The following is a 12,429-nucleotide window of genomic DNA, read 5'->3' as shown; positions in this document are numbered from 1 at the left end:
AAGTCATTCTCTTAGGAACACTAAACTTAAAGAATTTATATGCTTTTATTAGTGCATATTAAACTACAAAAATTAGTGGGTTTCATTATGATATTATCACACAGACATATAACAAATTTTAATCATATTTACCCTTCTCCTACAAGACCACAAAAATATAAAAATACCTTTAGTAACTGCCGGTATACAATTTTCTGATGGGAGACCTGTCCCACCGTCCTTCCAATACGGATTCAACTCTCTTTCTTGTAGTTTGGACTAGAATAAGACATTTTGAAAGTTTAGAGTGTAAAAGTCAATCCATCATGGAAATGATTACTAACTAATTTGAGGCTAACAGTCGAATACACAAGCCTCAACAAACCATTTAAAATTCTTTAGACATGTTGTTTAACTTGCAGGTAACAATGTCTAACTAATGTTCATGTGTCTTTATTAAGCACCTACAATTTCTCAAAACTTTGACATCTAACTTAGAGTCTTACACAAGACATTCCAAAGTTTAGGTAAGACAGTCAAAAAAATCCTGTTCTCCCATGCTCCACAAGGGTAGCAGCTTGATTACAAACCAACACAATTACCATACTTACTGTAGCTTGAATGTCAAAAAGTCTTTTAATAAAACATCTGGTGCCAGATATTGGGGTAAATGCTGAAAGATCAGAGAGACAAAAGAACAAGCCACTGCCACGTCTTACCTCTAGGACACCTCAGCCTGAAAAGGCCAGTTCCTGTCTCATCACGCCTTATATACCTTTCTCCGCCCAGCCATCATTTCCTTGTTAGTGCTGGGATTAAAGGCATGTGTGCTTCTCAAACAAAGGCATGAGATCTCAAGTGCTGGGATTCAAGGTATCTGACTCCCAAATACTGGGATTGAAGGTGTGTGCCACCACTGCCTGGCTCTGTTTCTCTTCTAGACTTAATCAATCTCATGTAATCCAGGGTGGCTTTGAACTCACAGAAATCCAGATGGATTAAAGGTGTGTGCCACCACTCCCTGGCATCTATGTTTAATCTAGTGGCTTGTTCTGTTCTCTGATATTCAGGCAAATTTTATTAAGTTATACAATATATCACCATAACTTTTAAAATTAGACTGGGAGAAAAAAAACAAAAAACAACACTGACCACAGAACTCTCAAAATCAGTTGGCTATATTTTTCACTTGTTGATCTATATTACATTAAAGGTAAATTTTAAGACAATCTCTGAAAGCCACAAGCTTCAGCATTTCTATATTTTGTGGTCTCTAAGGATTCCCCATTATTTTCTTGACATCAAAGTGAAAATAAAAAACATGCTTGCTTAATATTTCTTATGGCACTCTAGGCATCTTGAAAGCATTCTTATGATAACTTATTTGTGTACACAAAGAAGGCTCAGTTGATGGTTCAACTGTAATTCAAGAGTCATATAACAATAATTGCTCAACCTCATTTACCTAGATTTACACATCTAGTATGTCTTTTACAAGATATATTTTATGTGCCTGTGTCTCGGTGTGAATATGTGAACATGTGTGCAGGTGCCTGCCCAGACCAGAAGTACTGGCTCTCCTGAAGTTGGGATTATACCCAGCCCTGAATCACCCACTGTGGGTTCTGGGAATTGAACCTGGGTCCCCTGGAAGAGCAGTCATGCTCTTAACCACTGACCCACCTTTCCAGGCAGAATCTAGTATATTTCTCTAAAAAATACATATTTATTTTTATTTTATGTGTATGAGTGCTTTTTAAAAAGTTATCAAACATCATTAAAAAAACATACTTCACAAATAAAATGCTATTACAAATAAGGCATTTACTTTACAGCTGTAGCAGGAATCTTAAATGGTCTTATTAATAAAATCAAACCTGAGGCCAGTTATTGTAGGGTGAAAGCTGGAAGACCAGAGAAGCAGAACAAACCACAGCTACCTCACCTTCCTCAGCTGATCCTCTTTCCTCAGACTGGAAGCCTTGAGTCCTCATTCAGAATGGGTCTCAGCTGAACTGTAGCTCAAAAGCCTAAAAGCTTAACCAGCCAAATGCTTAACCAGCCAAATGCTTAACCAGCCAAATGCTTCTAGTTTCTGGTCTCCACGCCTTATATATCTTTCTGTTTCTGCCATCACTCCCTGGGATTAAAGGCTTACTTCTTGGGATTAAAGGTGTGTGTCACCATGCCTGACTGTTTCCAATGTGGCCCTGAACTCACAGAGATCCAGAGGGATTTCTGTCTCTGGAATGCTGGAATTAAAGATGTGTGCTACCACTGCCTATCCTGTATGTTTAATATTGTGGCTGTCCTGTTCTCTGACCCCAGATAAGTTTACTAGAGTGCACAATATTTTGGGGAACACAATACCACCACATACGGCAAACTAAAAAATTAAAGCATTGAAACTATTCCTTACCTGTTCTAGCGCTTGGGCTTTCTCCCGCTCTATTTTTCTTAGAGCTTCCTTTTCAGCTTTGAGTGATGATAAGGACACAGTTTTGACAGACATAAAATCAACAGTCATCCACTCATCCCGCTGTTTAAAAAAAATGAGACCACTTCAGTCTGTACTTAAGACCTTCTCAGTATCAGAAACTGCAGGCACCAGCCAGAAGCAAACACTATGTGGTTAGCCACTCTCAACATGCTTCTCATTTTGCTGCCCCTTAGTCTCTCCCTTATGAAAGTGGAGTAAAGAACTCACCTTTCAAGTTTGTTTTAAGGAGTAAACAAAATGCGTATAAAAGGCAGCCAACATAGGGTCTGGTACACATAATGAATTGTTAGCTCCTGTTCACCTTTCTTCCTGTATCTGTGGCTAAGTGGGTAAACTATATTCTTTCTTAGGTATGTATATGAATCAGAACTCAAAACTATAAGCATTGCTAAGCAAACTGTGACATAAGGGGAAGAGGAAAAAAGCTGCAACTGAACTAGACAGGAGATTCAGATTTCTAGTATTAGGTAAATCTAACAGAAGAGGAAAATGCCAACAACCACAGCTGAGAGAGCTCTGAAGGGCTGCAGCACAGATGAGCATCTACCTTCCACAGCAGGACAAGGCCAGTCTGAACACCAGCATTCAGCATTTCTGTGGAGAGGGTTCATGAACTACTACTAAAGTATAATTCTCCTGAAGTTATTACCATCAGTTTAATACTCATCTGCTTTTAGAAGCCATTTCACTCTAAATCAGGTGGGTACTCACCTGCATAATGTGGCTGTCACATGCTTTCTCTGGCCTTTTGTCTTTCACTTTCCAGGTCTTTTCTTTAACAGGTATCTGGGAAGGGACGGCCTCAACCCACTCATCAGAGCTCTAGAAACATTTAGCATATACATGACATTTATAATTTGCATACTTATATATAAAAATACTGACATTAAGTGGAAATAATTCAGCTTCTTAGAAGAGATTCTTTCATTGTTTTCCCCTTTTAAAATAATACTGGAAAATCTCAAGAAATAACATGAAAATCCTACTTTGGTTTGAGCCCAAAAGACATAGCCAAATTCATTCTTCCTCTCATAAGTTATATCAAAAAATAAAATTAAAAGCTAGGAAGGAAAACACCATAGCAAGGCTCAATTTCTACCAACGTCCAAATGAACTCATAAGTTTGTTTCAATAGTACCAGGGAAATAACACCCATGTAAAGGAGTTTGACAGATATATTTGTGTCTTAAAGGCTAGAGAGCTAGCTCAGCAGTTAAGAGCATTTGCTGCTCTTTCAGAGGACTGAAGTCTAGTAGTTCTTAGCACTCACACTGGTAACTCACAACAGGCAGACATAGCTCCAGATCCAGGACATCAAGACCATGTGTTTCAGATACATACACATGCATGCATACACACAAACACACACACACACACACACACACACACACACACACACAAACACACACAAATTGTTTTAATTAGGGTGTCTATTTGCTGTGACGAAACACCATGACCAAAGAGTAAATTGTGGGGAAAAGGGTTTATTTGGCTTACACTTCAGCATTGCTTTTCATCACTGAAGGAAGTCAGGATAGGAACTCCAAAAATGGTAGGATCCTGGAAGCAGGATCTGATGCACAGGCCATAAAGGAGAGCTGCTTAGTGGCTTACTTCCACTGGCTTTGAAGGTATGAAGGGGTCATACAGAGCAGCTGAGGCTTGGCACTATGAGAGGCCAGGAAAGACCACTGGTGAACGTATAGCCTCAATGAACGTATAGCAACTGAAGGCCCAGGACTGAAGTGGTGATGAAAAGCTGAGGCTTGACACCATGAATAGAGCCTATTAGAGGTGGCTATTGGTGAAAGTACAGCCCAGTTGCAGAGAGGAACCCCAGCATTTTGGAGATGACAGTACCATAGGATAACCACAAAGAACAGGAGAAGCAATGGAGTGGAGCCAGTTGGAGAACAGAAGACAAATTGTGTATGTTGCAGAAGGCAGAGCCAGAAAAGTGACCCAAGCCCTTTGAAGGAGTCTAGAAGATTGTGAATGGATCCCAAATATTGGATAGTTGGAATTTTGTTTTGCTTTGATTGGGACTCTGCCCTGATTTTTTCCTCTTAAAGTAAGAACATATTTTACTGGAGACCACAGTTGAGAGACTTTGAATTCTGAAAGACCTTGGATTTTAAAAAATTGGTTACTAAAATTTTAATGTGTTCAAATTTGTAAAGACAGTGGGACTTTTAAAGTTATTTATGTTCTTAATGTGAATCTTAGGAATGAATGAGAAAGGAAGGGTTATGGCTTAATAGTGATGTTTGTCAAGTTGACAAGGGGTCAGTTGTACTGGGTAGTTTTTGTGTCAACTTGACACAAGTTAGAGTCATCAAAGGAAGGAGCCTCAGTTGAGGAAATGCCTCCTTGCATTTTCTCATTTAGTGATCGATGGGGGAGGGCCATCCCTGGACTGCTGCTAAGAACTACTAGACTTCTGTCCTCTGAAAGAGCAGCAAATGCTCTTAACTGCTGAACTATCTCTCTAGCCCTTAAGACACAAGTATATCTGTCAAATGATATATTAAACATGTAAAACATATTTATACTCTGCCACATCAACTGCCAACTGTTTCCCAAAGCAAAGCAGATTCTATTCATTCATTCACTCATTCATTCATTCATTCCTTAATTTGGATTGAAATGCCAGAGCTTATTCATATTTACATACTTTTTTTAAAAGGTCATTACATATGTATTTCTATCCTAACTCAAGTTTATATTGTCAAATCAATTTAGTGCCTCAATCACAATTCTTTATGCCATACATTAAAATTGGAATTTACAGCCTGAAACAAACAGTACTTTTTTCAGAAGATGGCCAATTTGCTACAATTAAGTAAAATAACAAAGAAGTTTGAGTTCCAGGGAGTTATGTCACAGGAATTCTATAGTGAGGGTTTTCTCTGACTTACCATATGCTGACCAGTGACTTTTCATTAGTTTGAGCCACTGGGAACTTTATCGCCACAGTTCCAACCAGGACAAAAGTCATCATCACCACCTGCAACTTCAGTTAACTAGACACTAATGAAACTAGAGTTCACCTTACTGATCCTTAATTGGTTAGGTTGTAAGTTCTATGACCACAGAAACCATAATCATGCTTGCCTACTTTGTACCTACTCTAATAACCAGACCACTGTTATCTTCTTCACACCTTCCTGGAGTTTTCTACCAATTTACATTTCCTATACTTACAACAAATGATCTCTCCTCTTACTTTAGCAAAATAGATCACTTTGCTTCTTACCTAGTACCCCCAAACCCCTGGCAAAAATTATTTACAGTTATGCTTGGTCTAATCTCCTGTCAACTCCTCCTGCTGCAGGCAGGTCCTCCTCCAAGGATTTTGGTCTCACTCCAGCCACCTTGCTCTCTTTCTGGTTTGCTTCAAAGAAAGGGCTTTGATGGCTTAGAGATTTGTATGCTGAAGCATTTCAAATCCCCATCTTTTTTGAGGGGAGGCATTTTCTTGCCTTATGTACACTTGTAGCAGCAATTCATCTTCCAACTCCATTCCTAAGACAATATTACTCAAAGAGTACTTGCCCCGTCAAACATTTCTCTAAACTCATAACTATCATACACATTAATCTAGTGCCAACTCTGCAAACTTGATAAATGGCTTAGATATTTCCAAGCTCAACAAAATATTCCAGTCTTTATCTCCAAAACTTCAACTCTGTTGATGACTCATGTTCAAGATTTTCAAGATAGTCTCCAGTCCAACCCCCAATGTTTATTCTGCATTTTCTTCCTATATTCCTCCTCCTTTACTCTGTTTTTAAGCAGTCATGTTGTTTGAGGCTCCATCTTCTCACTACTATATTTCTTATTCTTTACATTGGGACTATTATATTTATCCTCATGGTTTTAATTACCTTTTTTCTTCTTTTTTGTCCAACCAAAGCTTCAGTGACTTAATTACCATCTTGAGTGTTATGCTGAACTCAAGGATAAATAAACCCCTCATCTTCCACAAAGCCTGTTTCTTCTGCTGAATTACTGAGTTACCCAATATCTCAAGTTAGAAATCACAGGATCATCTTGCCCACTTATCCAAGCTGATTTTCAACTCCAAAACACTAGTCAAATATACCATGTAACAAACACCACATCACTGCCCTAGGAGCATATGTCCAACCCTAGCCCCAACTCCAGTTCTAGCCACAACAGATTGGTTCAGAGGCAGACACAGACCAAATTAATTTCAACTAAGTCAAATGGGCTGATGTAAAAATCAAGGAGAATTGAAAAAACATTGTTAGAGTCCACCTGCGTGTTGAAAAGTAGAATTCAGGAAGAAAAAAAAAAGAAACACTGGACCTGGTAAGATTGTAAAGCATGTACAACTCAATTCTAATTCTATGTGTTATTGAGCTAAAGCTGACTCCTAGACCTAAATGTTGTCACCTTCACAACTGAATAACCAAATACAGCTCTAGAATCCCCATCTTTCTTGCTCCCCTTCCTTCTCCAGTCTCTATCCATCATACATTTGGAGTGCTACAGGGAAACCTGATCATAGTACTTATCTTGCATGGTTCCTGTCACTAAGACTATGTAATCTCTCTCTCTCTCTTTTTTTTTTCTTTTTTTTTTTTTTTGTTTGTTTTTTGAGACAGGGTTTCTCTATGTAGTTTTGGTGCCTGTCCTGGATCTTGCTCTGTAGACCTGGCTCGCCTTGAACTCACAGAGATCCGCCTGGCTCTGTCTCCCAAGCGCTGGAATTAAAGGCATGCACCACAAACGCCCAGCATGTAATATCTCTTCCTTGCTGCTGACAGAACCCAATTTTGTCTGAAGAAGTAATTAACCCTAAATATTTCTATGCCATCACTATCTACACATACCCCTTTCTTCTTGAAAATAAGTATGAAAGGTTTGGCTTTCTTTCTTTTCCTCCGAGTCCACACAGACTAAACTGGCTACCCAACATTCTCTTCTTTTTGGCCAAAAGATAAATAAACAAATTGTATTTTGAAGACTTAGATGTTACTTTCTATGAAGAAAACAGAAATACAAAGAAAACTATACTCCAGTGTTTTAAAACTCTTCTCCCTTATTTTTGTAAAACATTCTTTGTTGCTCTGCCTTATAAATTTCCATCCACTTTTGTACAAGTGCTCTCCTCTCCTTTGCATGTGACTCTTCAGTGTTCCTAGTCACCTTTTAGTTTCCCTGCACATTTCATTATCATCACATCTCCAACAAAGATTAACAAATGGTATCCCGCTTTCTTTCTGGAACCAATAATTTACATTGCCAGCATTTCCCCAGGAAACTTCAAGTAGATGTCTTGTAGATATTTTTCTATCATAACCCATAGTATTTGAAGGTTCCATGCACCATCAGTTCCCATACATTATTCCCTCAAGTGCACTACTCTCCAGTGCTGCAGGGCTTAGATGCTCACTTACTGAGGAACTGTCAGTCGACTCACTCTGTTTTTCACATTTCTGTTTCTTGCTCTTCTTTTTCTTCTCTTTCTTCACTTTTTTTGAATGCTTGTCCTTTTTCTTCTTTTTCTTCACAGAGTGTTCCTAATAATTTTGAACAAGTATAAACAGAATTTAATCTTACCTAATTTTAACAGGAAGGCATTTTGAGTGGAAAGAAAAATCCATGCACCAAGAAACTTTACATCTTTTATGAAAAGACACAAAGATCATGACTATATACACAATAAAATTCTCTAAAGAACTTTAACATACTTTCTGTAAGATAAGCACTACTGATCAATGTAGTAGTTCAGACTTCTTACCAGAAAAGATATGAGGAAAGTTTTGGTTAAGTTATTTGTATGTGATAGATATTATTATATATATATATATATATATATATATATGTATATATACATCCACTAAGTTTTAGTGATAGGCAGTGTAGGACCAGGACCACAGTTACTAATACATATTAAACATTTTAAAATTTCTAAAAAAACATATTTTTAATATCCTCATTAGAAAAAAAAATAAGTGGATGAAGGGTACATAACCTCAACTAAATCTTTCTATAATGTGTACATAGATCAAAATATCAGTGTCCTCTGTAAATATAAATAATTAACATTTGTCAATTAAAAATAAAACAAACACCACCACCAACAACAAAAAACCCTTGCATCAATTGTGGGGGTACATGCTAGAAAGCAAACTGCTCAAACTTTGTAAAATGAGAAAAGAAGGCGTGATTTGTAAAAAGAGAAAAGAAGGCATGATAAAAATTAATTAACTAAATAAAAAGACATGAATCTTAAAACATGTACTTTCAGATCTAGAAGATTCCTATAAATAGCCCACAGATTTAGAACTAAATCTACCAGCCAACACAATAACATAACCTTTTCATATCATGATAAACTTGTGGTCAAGACAGACATTTTGTTGCCTGAAGAGATAAATTTCAATAATGCTAACCACCTGACAGTGAACATGTTATTGACAACCTGAGTTCAATACCCAGAACCCATAAGGTAGGTGAGAACTGACTCAGGCAAGTTGTAAGTTGTCCTTTGACCTGCACACATACACCATCACATACATACATACATACACACACACACACACACACACACACACACACACACACACAGAGAGAGAGGAGAGAGAGAGAGAGAGACAGAGAGACAGAGAGACAGAGAGAGAGAGAGAGAATATATAAATACAAAGCAAAATTGTTCCTCAATATTAACCTGAATCATACTTTAAAAAGAAAAGACATAAGCAAGGTATATTGGCACATGCCTTTAATGTCTTTAGTCCCAGCACTGGGTAAGGAGAGGCAGGCAGATCTCTGTGCTTTTGAGGCCAGCCTAGTCTACATAACAAGTTCCAGACCAGCTAGGGCTACATAGAGAGACCCTTCCTAAAAATACAAAATCAAGAAAATAAGTCCTATCATTACATCAAGCACATCTGTTGATATTCACCTGTGAGCACTGTTCAATTCTCTCATTCACATCAGGTAGCATCCATGTGTCCTCACCTCGAAGTTGCTTAAGTTCTTTGCACCTTTGTTCTTTTTCAAAATTACTTTTGGCCTAAAACAAATGAATATGAAAGACAAACTGACAATTGATACAACTGCTTTTCAAATACAAAAAGAAAAATTGGTAATACTTTCATATAAAGATTCCTAGTCAATAAATGGTCTATTCTCGGGCTGGAGAGATGGCTCAGTAGTTAAGAGCACTGGCTGCTATTCTAGGGTCCACATGGCAGCTCACAACTGTCTGTAACTCCAGTTCCAGGAGGGTGTCAGATCTTCTCTCCAGGCGATCTAACACCCTCACACCAATGCACATAAAATAAAAAATAAATTATAAAAAAAAATGGTCTGTTCTTGACAATTTGCCTCTACTAGTATAGGAAAGATTTTTAAAAACCTAACAATAGCTTTTCTTTAGGACTACCAATCTTCAGTAAATCTGGGTACAAATCACACATAGTATCCTGTCCAGTACTAGCTTATGTTTTCCTTTCTCCCTGTCTCAAGTATGACTTGGAATCACTTTAACCACCATCATCCCTGTTGTTATTTATTTTTGCTCTTTTCTGGGGGGCCTGTGGGAGCCCATTTTCAGGTTCCTCATGGCTTTACCCAGCAGGTTCATAGAGAGGATGATTAGGACCACGGGCCTGAGTGCTGGTGTCTGAGATAGACTGCTCTTGGCTGTGCTGGGGGAAGAAGCCTTTTGCTCCACCCCTTGTCAGCTCTATAAATACCCTGAGGTAGAGACAGTCAGAGCTCCTTGGAACAGGTTCCAGGCCCTCTCGAGGCTATCCTTTATTTTCTATATATTTATCTCCACAATCTAAATCCTTCTATCTAATATTTCCTGCTGCTCGCACTCAAGAAAACTCTGGGGAACTGTGGGGTTGGTGGGTAAACGCCCCTCAGAGGCCCACCACCCAGCTCCCAAATAAATCACACACGGAGGCTTATTCTTAATTATCAATGCCTGACCTTAGTTTAGCTTAGTTTCTAGCCAGCTTTTCTTAACTTAAATTATCCTAACTACCTTTTACCTCTGGGCTTTTCCTTTTCTCTAACTTCTGTAAATCTTCTTACTCCGTGGCTTGTTGTGTAGCTGGGTGGCTGGTCCCTAGAGTCCTCCTCCTTCTCTGGCTCCTAGATCTTAGATCACGCTTCCCAGATTTGTCCTATTTATACTCTCTGTCTGCCAGCCCCACCTATCCTTTCTACTGCCTTGCTATTGGCCAGTTCTTTATTACACCATCAGGTGTTTCAGACAGGCACAGTAACACAGCTTCACGGAGTTAAACAAATGCAACATAAACAAAAGTAAAACACCTTAAAATATTCTACACATCCCTGTGGCTAGTTCTTTAGACTTTTGCAAAAGTTATGAAGCTGACTTTTTTCTATGCCTTCAATAGGCAATATCTGCACCCCAATACTTCATCTCAGAAAAAAAAGTTATCTTTTTTAAAAAGAAAGGATCATATTGCTAGTTTCTAGTAGAGGTCAACAACAGCGAAACAATGCATGGTTTTCCCAATAAGTTTCTTCTGCTTTCTCATCCACATCTCAAATGCCAAAGCTGATCTCTATAAAATTCATCACACATTACAAAGAGTATCCTCTCAAAACTGCTGGGAATATCAGACAGACAATAATGAAGAGCATTATCATACCTATTTTGAGACCAATGAATAATCTTAAGTTTACCTGTCCAAGACTAGCTGCTCACAAATTCCCTTAACATGTGACTGAAGTTATTACTCATTCTTCCTGTCTTTTCTATTTCTTTTCTACTCTTTATATGCATTTAAATTTATTTAAAAACTCTTTAATCTTAAAACAAAGCTCCCAAAATTCGTCACCAAACATTCTGTTGTTCTTCAATTACAAATTTGCCCTTTTTGCTGTCACAATTAATCAGGAATATCTTGCCAGATAATTCAATAGTTTGTTTCTTCCATTTTTGTAAATTCCATTCATTTTAATATTAATGAGAATTCTGTTTCCAAAACTTTTGGGGTATGCACATATTCTGAGTCTCTTATCTAAGTGTTTCAACCAGTAAAGGCTGACCTAAGTCTGGAATTGAAAGGAACAGTAAGACAGACGGTGGAGGAATCACCGGTGTATTCAAATGTGTCCTACTTCCAATACAGCCAGAGCAATGACTGGGGCTGCGACATAAGAGTCGTCAGATGTGGTACAGTACATAGAAACTGAGCAATCCAGACGGCATAAATGCCAAGAATAGATGACGTAAATGCTAAGGAAACTGGGAGGAAAACAATCACATCTGTCTGCAAAGAGAATGAGCAAATGGAGCCGGCCAAGAGCATTTACACTGCATTGTATAAAAAAAAAAAAAAAAAAAGACAGCACACCTAGAAAAGGCGAGATATCGAAGTGATGAGAGTTGTTTGTGGGATAACTCCCAGGAGTCTCAATTCCTACAACTCTAAATAACTGTCCGAGATCTAAGACAAAAAACGAAAGCATTTCAAGAACTAAAGACAGATTCTCTCGGAAAGTGCTGGCTTAGCATGCATGAAGCCCTCAGCGCAAGCTCTAGTTTTAAAAGGAAGAAAGAAAACCCTCCAAAGCGGAGGTACCTGGCGTAATACTTCGGCCCGGGCAATTCGGGTCTGTTCTTTTCGCTCTTCGATACTCCTAGCACTTTCAAATCTTCCACTGAACGCCGCCATAGTTGTTGCTGTCGTAAAGCGAGGAAGCCGTCAGGAAACCTCAGTTTACGACTGTCGTAATTCAGAAACCAAGTCTAGATTTCAGAGTAGTAGGGAAGGGGCGTTACTATACCAAGGAGCAGGCGCAGATCAGAAAGTCTGTCCAGTAAAAGGTTTGATCAAAGCCTGGAAGCGTGCTGGAGAGGCTACATTTTAGGTGTACTGGATTCGCTAAACGTTGAGTTAATATCAACATGCGTTATGATGCACCCTGAA

At 38.4% G+C, this 12,429-nt stretch overlaps 1 protein-coding gene across 1 annotated transcript in view; it reads right to left on the bottom strand.

The window, feature by feature from the left end:
• Cwf19l2 (CWF19 like cell cycle control factor 2) overlaps positions 1–12,194 on the bottom strand; it is an 86,908-nt gene extending 74,714 nt beyond the window's left edge. Inside the window, exons 1-6 of the mRNA XM_059267261.1 lie at positions 12,082–12,194; positions 9,417–9,527; positions 7,906–8,028; positions 3,191–3,301; positions 2,399–2,518; positions 168–258 (exon numbers count right to left, since the gene is read on the bottom strand). Of these exons, the coding sequence (XP_059123244.1) occupies positions 168–258; positions 2,399–2,518; positions 3,191–3,301; positions 7,906–8,028; positions 9,417–9,527; positions 12,082–12,174 (649 nt within the window). The 5' untranslated portion in view covers positions 12,175–12,194. The remainder of the gene's footprint in view (positions 1–167; positions 259–2,398; positions 2,519–3,190; positions 3,302–7,905; positions 8,029–9,416; positions 9,528–12,081) is intronic.
• Between the last annotated feature and the right edge of the window lie 235 nt (positions 12,195–12,429).

Source organism: Peromyscus eremicus, chromosome 7 (genome assembly GCF_949786415.1).
Source record: "Peromyscus eremicus chromosome 7, PerEre_H2_v1, whole genome shotgun sequence".
Lineage (NCBI taxonomy): Eukaryota > Metazoa > Chordata > Mammalia > Rodentia > Cricetidae > Peromyscus > Peromyscus eremicus.
Note: the sequence above shows the minus strand (reverse complement) of the source record. Positions and strands in the feature narration are given on the sequence as shown.